The 19,558-nt window shown below is 43.6% G+C and overlaps 1 protein-coding gene across 1 annotated transcript; it reads right to left on the reverse strand.

Annotated features, from left to right (window-relative positions):
- Positions 1-699: 699 nt before the first annotated feature.
- PID1 (phosphotyrosine interaction domain containing 1) lies at positions 700-5,165 on the reverse strand. The gene is made up of 3 exons (XM_010283845.1): positions 5,143-5,165; positions 3,668-4,094; positions 700-1,585 (listed from the first exon to the last, which is right to left on the reverse strand). The coding sequence occupies exons 1-3, from the start codon at positions 5,163-5,165 to the stop codon at positions 1,109-1,111; spliced, it is 927 nt and encodes a 308-aa protein (XP_010282147.1). The 3' UTR covers positions 700-1,108.
- Between the last annotated feature and the right edge of the window lie 14,393 nt (positions 5,166-19,558).

The following is a 19,558-nucleotide window of genomic DNA, read 5'->3' on the forward strand; positions in this document are numbered from 1 at the left end:
TAAGAAAGGCATGACTCTGTATATCTGTGAACAGGGGAGGATACGGGAATCTTAACATGAGCTTCTCAACCAGAACAGATGTTCAAACCTGCCTCCTAAGAGACCATTTCCTTTGATCTTTCCAGCAACGCAGCCCTGGCTGTGCGACGAGGCACTACCAGCTCCATCCCACCAGGGCCACTCAACCAGCAATGCAGAGACTGGTAACATGGAGTTGAAGCTACCATGCTCATATCACTTCAGACCTGAGGCTGATGAGAAATCACAGTTCACAGACTGACAGACCCAAGTGTCCCTCAACTCTTACCAGTGGGCCCTGCTCCTGCGGAGCGCATCAGGGTTGGAAAATGCACAGGCAGTGGTGCTGGCTCGCTGTATCCCTAGCCATCGCAGAGTATTTTTGCCCACCCCTTTTTGGTATCCTGCAGTATATAGTCTGAAACTGCAACTACTGGTGTTGAGTGAAAGACATGGCAGCAGGTATATTAAGAAAATAGGTACAATGAATAAAATAAAGGATAGCATATGATATAATGTGTACATACAAGCATCTTCTTTTGTGTTTTGTCTGTGAAATGTGAATTAACTGCAGAATGCCAGGCCATTAGTCTAAAAGGCTATGCATGGCTGTCAGCCTATTTATGGTCAAAGGATTTTTGTGATGCATCATGGAGAAAGATTCTTCAGGGACCATTATGGCTTTCCAGGTCTACTTGCTCTTGTGCATCAGCCCCCAGCTAGGAATGTCAGAGGAGCAACTAATAAAACTGCCTGACCAGTCTTAAAAGAAAAACAGGAATGACTCTATTTCATGGTATGCACCTGAACTACAGACACGAGAAAGGGACAGTGATGGGTGGGTAAGAGAGAAGGGGGAGGGAGTTTTTTTTCTCACTTTTACAACAGCAGCAGATTTCAATGTAATGTAATTACTTTAATGATGCATATCTGTAGGTATAGAATTCCTCTTTTGATGTAAAAAGCTGGTCAGACTTGAAGTGTTTGGCAGTCCTTTCATTCCCCAATTTCAATTGTTGCTTATTCATCTATCAGCTCTCACTCCCTAGGCCATTTCTGCCTTTGCTGAATGAACCGTGAAGGAGTGCAGTCAGCCATCATCAGATTCAAATTCATGAGACACTTCCTCTGACGAGCTGTTCCTGTGGATCCGGCCATCACTTTTCATGCTGTGAAAAGTCTTCTTAAAGGCCTCCATCATGGCATGGGCCAGCTTCTTGGCCTCCAGCTTGCTCTCACACTCTACAGCATGGCAGTCCATCTGGTAGGACAAGTCATCGTTGATCTCCCGATAGACCCAAGCAAAGATGTTTGGGCTGACATTGTGGTCAGCAGTGCAGTAGGCTATACGTGCTACCTGAAATGTATCCATGTGGACTGTCGCCTCGCCTTTGAGGTCCAGATGATGCAGCCAGACTTGGAAAGGGCGAATTTCCAGAAGGGCGTTAGCTGGGTAAATATCCTCCCTGGCGAGCGTGTGCTTCTTCCATAATTCAATGACTGGTTTCTCTGTGCAGCCTGACAAAAATTGCATCCCTGTTGTGGAAACCTTACCCAAATATGTAACCTGCAAAGAAGAGCAAAGGTAGGTGAAACACAGACAGCAGACTCCAGTGTTGTTCTCTGCCATCCCAGAGAATTTTCCTTTATTTGCAAAATAAAAGCACACCCCCAACCCGCAAACTCCCCAACTTCCCCATCATTTTCAGTAAAACAGTTTTCAGACTGCTTTCCAGATACTGCTTTTTCAGATGCTGACTTCACCATTCAAACCCAGATGTTAAAAATGTTCAGTCCCTGAGTTTCAAGGGATTCCACTCTCTTCAGCTCCCCTGGAAAGCCCAGCCCATGACTTTAAGCTCATGTTAGCAAGTCTAAGCACTAGTAGAACAAGCCCCAGGTAGCTGTGATGCTACCCCACTCCTTCTTTATCTTTCTACTCTGTTCAGATGATTTGTATCATATTTCAACATTAATATTAGGAAGACTGAGACATTGTCAGTTTGATAATGTAAGGCTGCAGGGGGTCAGAAAAGCATGATCACGGCAGAGGATTTTAAACTGTTTGAATGTGGTTTTTTTTCCAAAATGATCCTGTTTTTCCACCACTTCTGCTGTTTCTACTTAAGTATTAAGCCAGGAATAGCTCTAAGCTGGTCAAAACTCTATCTTGGAGCAGGGCTGAGAAATTTATTGCATCAATTTCAGAAAATATGCTGTTAAAAAAATCTAGTAATAAATCTACCTCAGTTTAATCACATCATCTCTGTGCTTTTCTGTCTAGCTCTTCAATAAATATCCTGTTATCCAATCTGCACAGGAAAGCAAGGTGGTTTTAGTGCCCTTACTTTATTTTGTTCACCAAAAAATCAAATTCACTGAGAGGTCCATATAAAAATTCTGTATTAAGCCTATGCAGAAACAGTCCCCTACACCTGTGCAGCTGCTAAAGAGGCTTTCTTCCACTTACAACTGAATGGAAGATTATTTTATCTGGGAAAAGGGATTTTCTCTAGAAAAGACAGATCAACACCATATAAATACAATTATGCAGATTATTCTATTTATTGCTATTGTCAGAACGGTGTATTTAAGAACAAGTATATGAAAGCAAAATTGCTTCTAATTTGTCTCTTGCAGCAGTAACTGCTTGAAATGGAATCTTGTGCCTCTTGCTTGATGTCTTATAACCTCATGTGCATTTTACTCAAGGCGATTGGAGGGGGAAAAAAAGTAATCACATGCACTTTCAAAACAAATTTCTTCAAAATTCTGTATTAAACACAGTATCAGCTATTTTTATTTTGCATATGCTTTAAGAAATGCAAAGAAAAAATATTGGATTTCCACATTTAAACACATTTAAAAAAATCACACCCACAAGGAATACAGGATTTGTATTCCATGCAAACAAAATTTTCCACAGGAAAAATATTTTGCTGCAAGCTTCATAGGTTTTGTTAAACTCAGAGACCGAAACTAAGCCATAATTAAGGAAAAAGCTTACAAAACATTATTGGAAGTCCCCTTGGCTTAATCACGCCTGCCAAAAAAGCAGTTTCATAGCACTGATATTTCAAAATGGGAAGTCTTATTTTTTGCCTATAAATATTCATGCTTTGCACTGGGAATATGTTAAATCTTATAAAGCTTTATATTTTTTGGAACAGTGGGAAACACAACAGCTATAACAGTTAACAAGGCAAGACCTACCAGTGGTTTGCTTTATATTATTTTATTAGTGATGAGAGTTGAGATCCCTAAAGTACTGTAGAGTAACTTAAAAGAAAACCTCAGAGCTCATAGTGCCAACTAAACACATACAAACAGCACATACAAGACCAAAGAGGAATGCGTCTGCACAGTACTGGGGGTATTTCAACATATATCCACAGTCATATCGCTTTGGAAAGATCAAGATCAGTGTGCAAATCTGCACATCCCATATATTCTCTGAAGGTTCGCTCAGCACCGTTTCAGGTTCACAAGCCAGCTAGCAGAAGACTCGCACACACTGTAAATTAACCGAGCGTTTGCGGTTAGATTCAAAGCCCACTGCAGGAGCTAACAGAAGTCCTCCGCTGACTTCAAAGAGATTTGCACAAAGCCTTTAAAACCCCGAGGAACAGGGAATTAGCCTCTTGCTCACGCACTCTGTCACTGCCCAAATAGGCGTCTGAGTCCCTGGCCGCAGGAGAGACGCTGCCACCACTGCAACATTCTGTGCCCCCAGCCGCTGTTTGGAGAAGTCCGGCACCACTCGGAGCAGCCAGAAACAAGCCCCTCTCGTTAGTGCACAACAGTGAACGCAGGTAATTGCTTCGTTACGGGCTTGGCTGCAAGAGGAAGCTGTTGACAGCACGTGAGCTGCCCTGCCGCAGCGGCGGGAGGAACGGGAGAGGGGAGGAAAGCAAAGGCAGCCGCACGCCACGTAGGAAGCATTACTGCCATTACTGCAGGTCTTCCCAGGCAGTCGGCACTGCTGAGCTCGGTGCTGCAAATTCACCCCTCGCACACAGAGCGCCAGCTCCTCAGCACGGACGACTCCCAAGTGATGCTTGGGACACCGCCGGCAGCTGAAGAGCAAGACCGGAGCGGGTTGTCACACGCAATGAAAATTGAGTTTAATGTTCTCTCCGTTCCTTCCTTGCCGCTAAGTGCAACCCCCTCTTGGCCATAAATCCGTGCGTGGCCTGCCAAAGTGCGAAGTTACCAAAAAAAAAAGTATTTCCTTACAAATAAAGTATTTGTACTTTACAAAGAAAAGCAGTGAATTACTCTGAAAGCAGCCAAGGCAAAAGTAACTAATAAGAAGGATGGGATGATGGCTTGTTGATCAAAACGGGATGTAATGGTCTGATTTACTGTCCCAGCTCTGTCACAGTATAACTGTGTAGGAACATTTGGAAAGTTGCTTCCTTTAACACTACTTTGCATCTCCATTATATAAATTTCATTTTCCTTTGAGGACACATTCATAAATATTTATAAGGTGTTTAGACATTACAACAAGGAGTTCACAGGAGAGAGAATAAACAAAACCTCTGGTTTAGAGTCTCTCCTGTACCCTGTCTTACACAGAAACATCAACATCTACTAATGTTATTATTTTTGTTTCTTTTTAAACAAATTATCCTTTTTTTTCCTAGTTGAGATGTAAGCATTTCACAAGAGTAGCATTACTGAAGCTTTTAGTGCAGACAGATGTCTAACATTTCATAGCTTTGTGGTCCCCTGCTAAATACAGAACAGGGATACAGGGACTGGCAAGACACCTTGAATATTTGACACAAAAAAGGCAGCATCCTGTCCAGCACAAAGTTTTCTTCATGGTTAAATATCATGCACATGTTATCCGTTACATATTAATCTAGCTGCAGCTGGCCAATTAGTAAATTAGATACTAACATTTATATAATTGCAGGGACGGTACCAGCATGAACTAACACTGGCAAAAAATGGATTTATAAGGCACTTCTGCCTGAGCTCTCAGCTACAAGGTTATTCCACAAGTGACGCTCTCTGCATTTCGGGTCCTACTTCATCATGCGTCATCGCACACCCACCTTTATCTAAATGCCCAGAAACCACTGACCACACACATCATTAGAGTAAAGCTATTACCGTACAGCCATCTTCCTTTCCATGTTTGCCAACCAAAGATCAGATTATTCCTTCCATTATCAGATGGTCAAGAAAATTATTTTGAGGCAAAAATTCCCACTGGTGGTCTTTTCCATTAAAATCGATGATGTCTCATCAGTGTGGAGCCAGTAGGAAGTAAAAAAAAAAAAAATTTCCTCTTTAATACTTGTAAGAACCAGATGTGAAGGGGGCAGAAAAACATCATCATCGTTATTAGAATTATTAATATTATTATCGTTATTATTACGTGTGCATGTGCAAACACATGCTGAAGAAGTGCCTGAACAAAATCAAGTGTAGAGCCTTACTAACCAGAGGGTGATCATTGCCAAGGACTGGCAGTAGCCACAGCTGAGGCTAAAAGCCACATTGTGATAATACAGCTCTGGACAGGGGTCACTTGGCAGCAAACATCAGTCCAGGAAGACGACTTATTTGTGACAGCATGGCAATTCTTATAGCAAGTGTCATCCTACACACACCGAGGCCAGTAGCCACGTTCCCTCCCCTCTAGCCTCAGTGCAAGCCCGAGCATCCACAGGTTGGTTGTAACGTGTAAATTATGATCAAGCTGTTGCAGCCTTTACTGGTTTTGGACACTGTATTTTAAGTGAGAAAAGGAATAGAAAAGCCAGCTCAATGCCACCGTGTTAACCTTAAGCAATAAAGACGTTTACGTATCATATCTTCTTCTGGGGTAGGGATGTATTTCTTTACGGCACTTTCAGTCCTTTGGTTTGTGTGTTCCATCTTTCCCATGGATTTCTGGAATGTAAAACTCACAACAACTTCTTGTGCATGTTAAAAATTATCCACATTCTTTCCAGCCTTTTTATGGCAAACTGGCATTTTCCGTCTGAACCTTAGCATCCTGGCAAGACACTGTCACCCAACATAACATAAAATACACTTCCCTGCGTGCAAACATTCAAACCCTTAGCAAAAGCCAAGATGCTCTGAGGAGCTCCTTATTCCACCCTAGAGACTTGCCAACACTCGTGTCAGTATCTGACAAAACTGTCCTCAACAGTGCCTTTGCCCTTTCATAACACAGCTACTGTCATCTGACATGTGGAGATGTCTCATGTCAAAGGACATGAGGATTAGTCGATGTCATCTTTCATGCACTGTCCTGGACACACAAAAGCACCTGAGTATTTTGACATTGTTATTTTCAACCCCTACAGTCCAGTAACGTATAGTGAAAATATCTTCTAATAACTGGACTCAAGAGCTTACCAACTTTGAAATGACCAACAGAGCAGCTGCCGTAGACATTTTCACTTCTAGCACAGCACCATTTGTCAGAAGTAATAAGGGGGTTTTACTTTCTATACTCCACTTTATCATTGACCTCACATTGTTTACTTGGAGCTCATACGACATAAAGAACAGCTTAGCTCCTGCATGTGTTGACCTGACTCTGCTACAGACCATAAGTCCATGCTGCTCCTAACTCACAAGCCTCAGTTGGGCACCTGAAGTTAGGTGGCCCAATTTCTTTTTCTCCCTCTGTTCCCTATGCCCAGTTCATAGACTACCATTGCTCCAAGAAAACAGATCCAAGTTGTAAAGATCTGTAATTATTACATTACACGAGGGCAGATGGTCTCTTGGCAGAAGAGTCTGGCATGGGAACATATACGCACACAGGACTCTGGGCTCTCTCACTATTCAAGACCATGATCAAAAGACCATATGGAAAATTAACTACTTAGTTATTTCTTTATATAAAAGTATTTCTTTCACACCAGATAATGTGGGTCTTTGTCAACAAAATTAACACAGAAAATGAAAAGATTAAAACACATAGAGCACTGAACTTGAGCCAGCAGGCATTTACTCTGCATCTTTGCAGTCACCACAGGATGCCCTACAGGATCTTTAATCTTATGCAAAACTTAGTAGTAGGCGGCAGTCTCTTTTGTCAATCTGTGTTTTAAAATAAACATTCTTTTAGCTTCAAATCTAGTCTAGTTGCAACTGATCATGCTTGATCCAAGGCAGTAAGATAAAAGGTGAGGCAAGCAGAGGTAATGAGACATTTTCTTCCTGAAATCAGAAGAATTTCTCTTGTAGCAACTTCAGGACATGTGGTAATGAAAAAATGATTGGAAGGGTCTGTGTACTGAAAAGTAACTTTATCGCAGCCAAAACCAGGATAAAGACGCACACGTATAGACCCTCCAGTCAGCAAGTAAAGCCTCAGCTTGTCCCGGACAAGCAAGAAGCCCCCACCTAAAGATCGGGTAAACTCGCAAAAATATGTAAGAGGAATACAGAGAGGACTTGAAGAAAGGAGCAGCCAAAAGCAGGTTTGGGAGGATGCACATGTCTTGTTATGAACTGCTGCTGGAACACAGATAAACATGCAGACGCTCTCTGGGTTAGCAACACAAAAGCACAGGCAGGATGAGAGAGCCCCAGCTTCACCCAGTCTCCATGCACGTATTGTTGAGGCCAGAACAAAGCAAGCTCGATCTCCACATCATTCCAGGTCTGGAAACCACTGCAAGAAGCTGCTACTCAGAAAACCTGCGCTTGGGCCTCCCTGTGCCCCAGCAGCTGGCCACACCACCAAGCACTAGGCTTGGTGAAGTCCCAAAGCTGTCTGGACACAGCCTCATATCCTCCAGTGCCTGCAAAAGGCATCAGAAGATTGCATTAGATGTGGCGCTGGTGAATCCCAAACATCACCTTTTTTAGTTCAGAGACAATATATATAAGAAAAAATAAGATTAAAAGAGGCATGCTTCCCCATGGCCACTGCCACCTGGAATACGTCCCCGTCACACAGCATGTTACCCTCCCATGCCCTGGCCACAAAGCTTTGGAGAAACTCGCCCAGAGGAGCCCTGGGCAGGACCCACCAGGACGCCTGCTGCTCCTCGGGGCTGGGGGACGCAGTGCAGCGCTTGGAAAGCCGGCCAGGAGACAAGGTCGCTGGTGGGGAGCTTCGTTGCAATGGCAGCATGCCCAAAGCCCACAGTGGGTGGCCAAGCAAGGTCAGGGCTCACCAGAGGGTCGCACAGCTTTGAGCGCTGAAACTGGATTTTTTTTATCTACAGCAGAGCTGGGATACAAGTGGGACAGTCCTGCAGCAGGCTGCCCGGCAGCTCAGTCAGTCGTGGCACATACCTCATTTCAGTAAAAGCAGATTTAGCTGTAGACTCATTTGCAACATCGTTAATTAACACGCCCAGCTCCTGGCGCCGGGGGAGCGCTCGGTGCCAGCCAGGGTGCCCGTCTCGCCGCACCACTGTAGCTGCTCCGCTCTCCTCACCCTCAGGCACAGCGGCTCTGCCTCAGGCTGGCAGCTTTGGGATTTAGAGCCAAAAACTGCTTTTTGGCTCTGGAGGAAAAACAAAAATATCCCAGACATTCCACTGGATCACGGAGCAAATACCATGAGCTGCATTCAAGCAACGTTTGCTTAAGTAAGACCCAACAAACTCACTCAGTTAAGGAAAAAGGCTGCACAGTTTCCCTCTGCCCGTCACTGCTTCCTCACCCACACTGCCCACCGTCCAGCCAAAGCCTTCGCAGCACACACACGAGGGTCTTTGTGAGAACTGCGGGGCTGCTTAGCACACAGAAATAATCAGTAAATGTAGTAACATGGCTTACAGAAATATGTGAAGAACTGTTTTATTTTAGAGATGAAATTCAGAGGGAGAACAGACAGAGCTGGGCAACCGTTTAATGGAAAATAACCATTGACCTGACGGCTGCCGTCCGGTTTAGGAGGGAGGGGAAAGAAAGATCAGTACTTAATGTCGGATTTATTCCAATGAGTCAAAGAGTAGCTCCAGAAAAAGCTGGAAGCGTCAGCATGGCTTCAACAGTTAAGTCAACAGCCAGCATCTGACTCCTCTAGTGGGAACAAAGCTGAACCTAAGTCTTAAAACAATGATAAAATTCCCCCTCGAAAACAAAAATAATAAACAAGCCCAGCAAGACATGCATTCAACTCTTTACATCTTCAAAACTCCTTCAGAAAAACATCCACTGGGCAGCCGCTGCTCTTGCCCTCCGTCCATCCGTCCGTCCCCACCGCCACGCTCGCAGCAGCCCTTCACAGGCACCTTTGTTTCCCCACGTGCTCCTCAGCTGTGACCGTGCCGCAGATCCTGCCTTAGCTCAGTCCCAGGAAGGGTTCACCACACAAGTGAAGGGTAAAGTGATAGCGCAGGGCAATCGCTTTGGACATAACTCAACCCTCCAACTAAATCCCTTTAAACGCGCAGAGCTCTTGTTATTTTTAACCCATCATTATTCTTCCAGGTTTTACAGCCCCTGTGCTCCCAGGTAGCTGTAACAGGTGAAGGAGAAGGAAGAGCTGGGGCACTGTGAAAACTCCTTTTCTTGAACAATGCTCATCCACAGTAGAAAGAAAAATATATTATCAACTTCACTGCTGCTTCTGAGCTTAACACGGCAGCAGGCAGAGCAGATGAGTTACTGTGGTCCAGGGTGGGCGTCCCAATGTCCAGTCCCTCACCTGCCAGGGAAGCATCTCAGGCATGGGGCTTTTCTGAGGGAGGGCAGAGCTCACCCACGAAGGACCTCTCATTTCTCAGATACTGAGCTGGACAAACACTGCAGGGACTGTGGACAACAGATGTCAAGCACAGGGCACAGCTCTGAGATCCTGGCCCAGCTCTGAGCGAGGCACCCAACAGCACACAGACATCCCAGAGCCCCTCTTCCTGGCCAAATAAAACCCCAGTCCTCCCAAAGCAGAGCTCTGCCAGACCTCCCGCTGATGGTGCTTTGGCGGGGGGGAGCATAAGACAAAAGCCTCTGCAGAGTGCCCAGAGGAGCAGAGCCCTCCTTACTCTGCACAACCAGCCCCATCACTGACATCAACCCACACCGGGGGAGAGGAGGGAAAACACACTGACATTCGGCAAGTTTAAGATTTAGTAAATAAAGGTACTGGAATAGAAAAGATTTACCCTTGATGGCTTAATTTGTAAGCTCTGAGAGGGACAAAAGCAAACAAGAAAAAGCCCACTGGCTCCACAAGCCAAATAGCCAGTACAGGATAAATAAGGCAGCAAGCAGAGCTCGCTTTTGGAAACACAACCCTGAGAAATGCAATGGTCCAAGCTTTTCACCTTTCATTACACCAGGCTGCTGCTCAACAAGCCTCTTTATAAACTACCCTGGGTATTAAACTACTGTCCTCAGTTAGACCTAAGAGCATATAACTTCTATCCAGTGACCAGGAGTCTGACTAACTGGCAAAATGGTTAACCAAGCCCAAACACAACCTCAGCAAGAGCCAGTTCTGCTCCCTGCAACCTCCCATTAGCAACAAAAGGATTGCCTCCTGCATTTCATTTTCCACTGGACAGGAAGCTCTCTTTGTGGTTTGGCTTGCGGGGATGAGTCTGAAATGAAATCAAGTGGAACTGGCAAACTGCAGCTAGCTTGCAGTCAGAGACACTGGGGTCCTGGTGCGAGTCAAGGATTTACACTGCACTATTTAAAACTCAAGAAATCAATTTCATTCTAGCAGCGATTTAAAAGTGTTGTACTGCAAGACATAAACTGAATGAACAAATACATCGATCATACACAACCTCAGCAGGGCTGCTGGACACCCTACTGTACAAGTGGATTATTACTTTTATTCCCAAATATTTTCTTTATGTGGCTATTTAGATCACTTTCCTCCTTTGTCTCCTTTCATTGCCTCACATAACTTCCTTTCTCTATGCCCAGTTACCACTGGGTTGAAATTAATTCTTGGAAAAGCCAGTCGGTTTCCCCCTTCAGGAGTCTGCCCAGGGCGAGGAGAGATGTGGAGGCAGCCAGTGAAGTGAGAAGAAAACCAATCCACACTGCAGTCACTAGTTGCAATTACTTGAAGTTTCCTTTACACAAAGTCCTTCCAAAACCTCTCCTCTGCCACCTCAAAACCTTGACTTTGAGAACGTCCCTTCTGCCAGGAGAAAGTGGTGTAAGTTGGTATGATCATGATCTCCCCCCAAACAGTCATCTACCTTAATGTTTATGTTCAAATTACACACAAGCTTTTTTCCTTACACCTCCTTTATTTACAAGGGGTTGAAACTGAAGGTGGAAATCTGATCAAGCAACTCATCATGTTTCAGAGAGCTTTTTGGTCCTGGGCTCCTCACAGCTTGTTGTCTTGTAGCAGAGGGAAGGAGCGCATGGGCGAAGGGGGAGCAGGCTGTTTGCTTTGACTTTGTTCCCCTTCCTTTCCAACCCACAGAAAGCTCACTTTGGCACCAGTCCTACAAAAACTTCTCAAATTGTACTTAATGGAGCATGCAAAGAGCAAGTATGGGAATGGCTAACTTGGGCTGCTGTTTCCACCGAGGCATGTGCATTTTACATACTCTCCAAGACTTTGAACACTGAAGTACTCCCAGAAAGCCATGCAGAGTGCACGTTTTTCAGGATCTTTAACGGCTAAGAGATCTGTCCTCAACGTTCCCTCTTTGAGCATTCCATTTAATTCATTTCCTTTAGTTCTTCCTTTTAAAAGAAGATGCCAAGTAATAAACTGAACAAAGCCCTTGTTACTAAGACATTCAGTTCTGGAGACCAAACATCTCAACTGCACTTGCTTCCTGGCACAACTTGACAACACCTGAAATTAAGAGCAGAAGGGAAAGGAGCCAGCTTCAGGGTCCACTGACGATGACTACAAATTGGGTTTGTATTTCAAGAGAAGTGTCAAGCCTACATCACAGAAAGAACAGAAGAAAAATAATGACAACTAAAGCATTTCAGTCCTCCCTCCCCAAGTGCCGTAAGACCAGTAACGTTCAAAAAAAGAAAAAATTACGAAACAAACCACAGACACAAGAGACTTACAGCAGTGGCAGCACTTACTCTTTCTGCTATCCTCCACACACTGCAAATGAAACGCTTTCCCTGAAGAGAACGGCGGAAAATAGAAGTATGACCCCCTCCCATATAAATGTAACTAGACCCACATCTGCAAAGTCTCCTATTAAGGTACTTGGTCATTAGTTTTCCTTCTCCTTCATGCATCACTATGTGAAATGAGTTCCATGACTTAGCAAAACCCTTAGAGATTTCTCCAGCTCTCACAAGTTTTACCGTCTCCAGGAAAAGTCTTATTCAAAGGCTGGAGAAGAAGAAATACAGTGCCTACACTGGAATTGGAGCTCTTACACTGCAGCGATGAAAAATAGACCTTGCATATTTCAACTTAATAAAAAGGACTAAATACATTACTAAAAAGAAAATACAGTTAAGCAACTCTTTTTTATTGCTAAATGAGCCCTTAGATAAACATGCCTGATTTATCATTTATGTTTGTTTGTGTTACCGAATTCTGGATCAGGGCCTGCACAGACAGAAAGAATTCAACGTCGCTGCCTCTGAGGTTTATGACACTATATTACAATTTAACCAGAAATTTCCCACTCAACAATGCAACAGTATGTTAGCAGACTAAACAAAATATTTTAAAAGAACAAATATGTCCCAGAGAGTATAATGATGGAAGACAATAGTGCCATACAGTTTTTAATTCATTTCCAAAGCCATGGTTCACTATGCCTGCAAGGTCCTGTTTTCACAATGGATTTAGTGCTTGCCTGTGCTTTCAATACAATACTTTCCATTTGGATAGTGTCTTCCCAACCAGCACAGAAAGATCTGAAAGCAATCCTTGGCCCCTGTGAGCATCCAGTGAATAGAGTATTCATGCAGGGTACCTGAGCTCCAGAGAGGTTCTGTTTCCTGGGAATTTCTCCAGGCAGCAAGAGGTCTTTTGCAGTGACACACAGGGAGCCTCCCTCCTTTTCTGGCTAATTTAACCACAGCATCACCTGTGCTCCTCTCCAAAAAAAGCTACATTGCCTCCAACCCATTCTCTTGGCATGTGTTTCATCTGTAAGGTGAGCTCATCTGTATGAGCCTACATAGCAGCCAGAAAGCACAGTCCTTAACCACCTGGAGCAAAAACTGAGACATGGAGACCTCTGTGGTGCTAATTTTAGCCAAGATGAAAGGAAGACCAAGCCTTGGTTTGGTTTGGAGAGCCTGGAAGGCGGCACTCCAAAGTGGAGGACTGTCTGGAGGAAAGAAGGGGAGGGGGCAAAGGTCCTCTTCTCTGGGGGCAGCTCTACTTACCACTGCTGCAATTTAGATGATCTGTTACAGCAGCTTGCCCCCACCACAAACCAGACGGCTGCAGGTCAGACCCAATCACTATTCACACCAGTTGTACATCAAACTCCTAGGAGCTCCCTTCATATCTGCAGTTCATCTCTCTGGTATTACAGACGTCATGGCTTTTACAAAGGGCAGCAAATTCATTTTCATAGTTTCCACTGGCCCTGAAGTTGACTTTGCAAAGACAAAAATCTATAGTGAATAGCCCTGCTGTTGATCTGTTTGACAAAGGACAAACCAGTGCAAATTTTACAGATTGAAGGGAAAAAAGAAACTACTTATGATGCAAATAAACAAGCCCTTCACTGTTTTTCTTGACACTTGTTGTCTTTGTGCAACAATAAATACCTGCAGTTAAAAATACAATAATCAATAACATTATAAAAAGGCCCCAGTCTTGCAGTTCTCAGACAACCAAAACTGCCATCTGGATTTAAAAAATTGCTCCAATTTATATTTGCAGAGGATTTCTGTAGTTGTATGAATAGTAGGAAAGAAAAGATATAAAGATACAGTAGCAAAACACAACGGTGGGATCAATACTGATTCAGAGCAACCGCTGGACCTGCAGAGCATCCCATTCATCTACTCTCCATAGCCTATGTTGCTTTAGGAGAAGTTAGGGTGAAAGAAATACAACAGCAGCTCCACTCATTCCTATTTTGTCTTCCTCTTCGCAGTCAGGCAGTTGCTGGGACTACACGGCCAAGCCATAGGGAGTAGAGAGCCTACTGGGTGCTTTGCCACTGAAGCTCAGACACCTTTACCCCAGCTGCTGCTTGGCCTACCTGGGGACGGAGGGTCAGTTCTCGATAACGCAGCACCAACCCTCTGGAATCACTCTTCAGCATGACAACAGAATACAGCTTCCTAAAGCAAAGAACATTACAGGCTGCCTATGACATTGCCTCTAAGCAAAATACATCCATCCTACAAAGCACAGGCCATTCTGTAGCATAATAAGCTCAGTGAGGTCTCACCACCCAAAAGTTAACATATTGCTAACTCTGACTGCAATATATTATCTGGTAAAAATCTCAGAAGTCTGATGATTGTTTTCCATATAAACAATTACTTGAAGATGTTCCATTAACAAGGTGTTTCACAGTTGTAACAAATAAATATACTTAGGCTTAGCCTTTTATCATCATCCTACAATTTTCCATATAGTTATTAAAATTATTTAATAAAATAAGCAGATCTTGTTAAGGGCTTAATAGTCCTTGATCATATCAAAATAAGAGTCCAACCAGTGCAGCACTTTCCAGTATCAGGCAGAAAGGGAAGAATAAAGAAGCAGGGTCCGAACTGACAAAGCAATGGCCAAGACTGGAATAAACTGCCCAGAGGGAAAGGTTTCTCTTCCCCAAACAGCAGGAGCCAAATATTTCCAGGCCTTTCGAGAAAGCCCATGGGTTTAGAGTGCTCTCTCCCTTTGCTGTGAGATACTGACAGAGAGATTTTCAAAAGAGCACAGACAGCAACACGTGTCGAGCATTTTAAGAAAAGCTGACCACTCTTTCAGTATCTAGAAACAGAGACAGAAATTTGGCAAGAGAGTATAGTATGTGCATTAACAAATGAGGAATTACTTGTCTTTTAAAATTCTGTAGCTTTACCCATCAAGGCTGGAGCAAGCAAAGCACTCCTATTCCTAGAGAGCCTGATACAACACTGGTATGAGACACCGTTGTACTTTCACTCACAGGATACGCGCCCTTGGTAAGTCTCTCCTAAGAGTCTGGTTTCCTACCAAAGCTGTTATTACTTTGGTTAAATACTTTTAAATAGAAAGTAACCTATATTTTAGGTTTAATTGTGCATAAGCTTAAATATGACAGCACAATAGAGAGAAAACAGCGTTTTGGGTAACACAGGATTTATTTTAGATTGACTTTATGCTAAAAATGTAGATATTTACAGTAAAAGCACACACTATATTATTTGTCCCCTACCACCTGTCTCTGGCCTTCCACTCTTTTCGTATGCTCCCTCCTAATCAAAACAAGTTAGTATCTCTTGTTGGGCTGAAACCAAGTAGAAGATTCTTTAATTACAGCGCAAACCCACAAACAGCATTAAAGTTCAGGCCATGTATACAAAAATCAAATCTGAACAGGCCAACCTAGCTATTCCTGTGAGGGAATCTTCTTTACAAGTAAACATCCTGCTTTTACAAGAAAATCACAAAAAAAAAAACACCCAAAAAAAACCCCCACCCAAACACCACCACACAAAAAAACCACACCAACCCACTACACAAGAAGAAAACACACTGCACACCCCCCACACCCGCCCCGTGTTTCTTACTCCAGGCAAGCGCAGCCAGCACATGACGTTTCTTTAAACGATCTTGTCTACCTTTTCTTTCCCAAGGAGAAAAAGCTGAAATAGATGCTAGTCCCCACCTGAAAAACCAGGTACTATGGCAGACAATATAGATTATAATATAGATTATAGTTTGCCTTCATGTTTTGTCATTAGCAAGATTTTTATTTTCATTTTAAAATAGATACATATATAGATACAAAACATATATGTACAAACATAGATACAAAACAACTGCATCTCCCTTCTCACAAAAGCACCAAAGAGAGATTGTAAAAATCTCCACATTTAAAGCAGCCACAGCAAGAACAAGCCAGTCCCATGTCAGCAAGATCACACAATATGCACTAGTAAATTGGAACATAGCCCTTCTGGCGATGGACTCACTGATGCCCAGAAATGGCACTAATGCATCATATTGTAATGCCTGTCACAGACTTACGTTCCTAAGATCCCAAATTGTTCAGCAGTGCACATAGCTTCCTATCGGCATGCACAAAGTGGCACTATGCTATTCTAACAGGATATGATATATATGTACTACAAAATAATTCCATTGAATTATTTATAACATCTTTCTTCTCAAAGAAGCATTTAGCAGGCTGTATCATTAAAATATAAACAGCAGCTACCTACATGTCTCTCTATACCCCAAATCCAGAGTTCAGAAGAGGAGGTGATGAACAGTATTACCGAGGGAAACTGCAAAGGCAATTTATGAGCGAGCAGTGTAATTAACGGGAACGGAAATTAGGCTCTAGCAGCCATGCTCAGAGTGCTACCCTTGCAAAAAGAGACATGTTTTCCCAATGGCCGCAGTGCTCGGGACGCTGTCTCCCTCGCAGCGCAGTGTCATTGGGAGAGGTGGCTCCCAACAGCACGGGGGAGCGCTGCCGTTCCAGCACCATGTCTGCTCACGCCCACTCACTTTGCAGAGCAAGTCCTGGCTACAGAAACGCCCAAGACTCAGCAAATACAAAGGAGAGGTATTCACGAAGCAAGGTAACTTCACTGCTTTCTTCATTTGCCTTCTTTCTTGCCTGCCATTTGCTCTGCTTCCTTCCTCCCCTCCCAGGAAAGCGCAATCCTGGCAATGGCCAAGCGCCCCACCAGCACTGCCTGCACCGCCCGGGCGATGGACATAGGTGTGAGCAGCATCTGCTCAGCGCAGAGCCCGGACAGTGTGGAAGCTATGAAAACCACAGCAGGTGGGAACTTTATGTAGGGAAGACCAGAAATGCGTGGAACTGGGAGAGAGCCACAACATGACCCCGAGAAAGCTCTTGCTTGCTATGCAGCTGTTTCCAGGACAGATCACAAACCAGAGTACACCCTCCACAGGGAAGCGTGTGGATGTCCCTGGATGATCCATGAGGGTACTCCTAGGCTCCTTAGAGCCACTCAAATGGAGTTAATGTGGTCATAAACCAATTATTAGAATGAACACTGAAAGGTTTACCCAGGCATTTTTAATTTAAGATACTGGGAAGAAATTCCATGGAGTGGTCCAAAAAAAGTTTATCTCAGGGGTGGGTCCTACCATAGAGGATACCAGCCAGAAAGCTAATAAAAACAGAGAAGCTGTTAGATCCCAGTAGAACTGCCACCTGTGCTCTCCCGAAGGTGGTCCAAGAGGATGACAACACAGTACTACATGCCAAAGCAAAATCCACTCTCCATTATATAAGGCTGCTTGCACTTTGGAAAAATACAGAATCAGCACAATCAGCTTTAGCAAGTGAGAACTTGAGAGAAGGCAAAAATCACTTTGGCTGCTACTTATAGATTGGGTTTGGACTTGTATTACAAACTGTCTGGAAGAGATCAGGAAATCAAACATTCCTCTTTGACATAGAGCACAAAATGCTCTGGAGTTTCTTTTTAAAATGAAAACTGCCTTTTCCTTTTATGCTTTAGGCAAAGGAGACATAACGTCCTTCACGCTTTCCAACTAACACTTAAAACTCTTACACGACACAATGTCAGGTATAACCAAGATCTTGCATTTGAACTAATTAAAATCAAGGATGCAACGGCAAGAACAGGTTTCATCTTGCTTGTGTTATTCTCCAATTCCAGCAACTAAGCTGCCACCTTCAGGCACCTACTTTTTTTGAAATGAAAATGAAGTAAACACACACATTGTAAAAGAACAGAACAGAAATTTGTATCCAAGGGTGTCCTGCAAGTGTGGAAAAGGAGATAAAGCTCTGGGCTTTGCCAGATGGCACAATCGTCATCTTAGGCCTGGAAAAATTCTGCAAGAATCAACAAAAGACTAACACAGATCCTTCCATGTAGATGGATAAAGCCACACATAGCAGCTTTCATAACCCTTAAAGACTATGACTTCGGTATGTGTACAGTCACTCTCCCTGATCACGGCGTAACATGTTACAGAATGCAAACTCTTATAATCCCAGTTTCTTCTACTTCATATGCACTTCTCAGCAGATCATTCTCAGATGAACAAAGCCCTAATCACACCTGAAGGACATTATCACATGTATAGCACTGCTAGAAAACCAAACATCTCCTATTCTGAAGGCCCGCCCTGGTTAAAACTAGTCATCGCTCTTCTCTTTTCCAACAGATGATCAGCTTGAAGTTACTGGGAAATAATTGTTGTTGGGTTTTTTAATTAAAAAGATAGACTGGTGTCCAACTCTTTGATAGCAAAAGAATAGACAGCAGGAACTCACCAAGGTCATAGAGCAAAAATGCCCTTGGGCTTTCCAGTGCTCCATGTCAGCCCGTGTGAATGCACCGTGCGTTTTGGCAGTAGAACATAGCAGTGCTCTTCCCTGGTCCCCTCAGAGCGACTTCATAAAAAGAAAATGGGATTTTGACACCCTTGGACAAGAAAAGGTGTAAAAGCTGGTCAGGATACCTGGGCCAGGGAGAAAACCAAGGGCAGAGCTGTGGGCCCTGGTAACACACATGAATGCCACAGAGGGAAAACAAAGTCTTCTCCTCAGCAACAGCAGTAGTAATACTTTTCAAAAACCTTTATGAGTCCTATGATACTGTCTTCTTTCATCTATCATAACCAAGATAAACCAGCCAGTAAAACAACTTGAAGCAACTGCAAAGCCCTGGTTCATGGCTTGAATACCCAGTTGTCATATGGATGTCTATCTGAAGTATTTCATACTGCCCTGAAGTTACTTCTAGCCATCGCCTAAGAGGAATGTTGTTTGGGCTTTGACCCACTCTGCACTTGGTCACCAGCATTTGTGAAGTGGAAGAAATCAATACAATTTTAACCTCTGGTACAGAGCACAGAAAACAGAAATATAGCAGCCAGCAGAGTCTCTTGTGCACTGATGTCTGTCATTTGAAGCAATCCCTGTTTTTAATGATGAAGCCTTTTTGATGTCTACTACACCTTCTTCAGCTGCACAGTCCACGGCCACTTGCATTGAAGGACTTGGACTGAAATGCAAATCTGGAAAGCTCACAGAGACCAGACAAAAAAGTAAAACAGGCTTCATAAACTGTGTTTTCAGAGTGGAAATCTGTGTTCAGTACATACAGCTAGACACCTGATACACCAGGTTTATGAATGGTGTGGTAGTACATCAATGCCACACAGGGAAACGTGGGACTACTATAGTATTTTCCTTAATAGATGACAGCAAAGCCACGGAGCCATATAGTGCATGAGAACCAGAAGCCAAGATAAACACAGTGCTTGTCCTTAACGTAGCTGAGGCACCATTGTAACAGCTGTGTTGCACCTAAACCAAGAGAGAAAGGGATCAAAATCCATTCTGCTGGCTTATAAAGTCTTCTGTCATGATCAAGCCTATTAGGAAGGAAAGCTCGTGGACATACAGAGACAACACACTTGTTTGGATGAGTTAGTGAGTTAAGTGTAGGG

This window comes from Phaethon lepturus, unplaced genomic scaffold (assembly GCF_000687285.1).
Source record: "Phaethon lepturus isolate BGI_N335 unplaced genomic scaffold, ASM68728v1 scaffold29723, whole genome shotgun sequence".
Classification (NCBI taxonomy): Eukaryota; Metazoa; Chordata; class Aves; order Phaethontiformes; family Phaethontidae; genus Phaethon; species Phaethon lepturus.

Excerpts from the sequence above, each read along its gene's own strand:
- PID1 (XM_010283845.1), bottom strand. The coding sequence starts at position 5,165 with ATGGAAAGGAAGATGGCTGTACG. Across the intron at positions 4,095-5,142 it reads GAAAGGAAGATGGCTGTACG|CTGCCGGCGGTGTCCCAAGC; the intron begins GTAATAGCTTTA and ends CTTGCTCTTCAG. Across the intron at positions 1,586-3,667 it reads TTTGGGCAGTGACAGAGTGC|GTTACATATTTGGGTAAGGT; the intron begins GTGAGCAAGAGG and ends TCTTCTTTGCAG.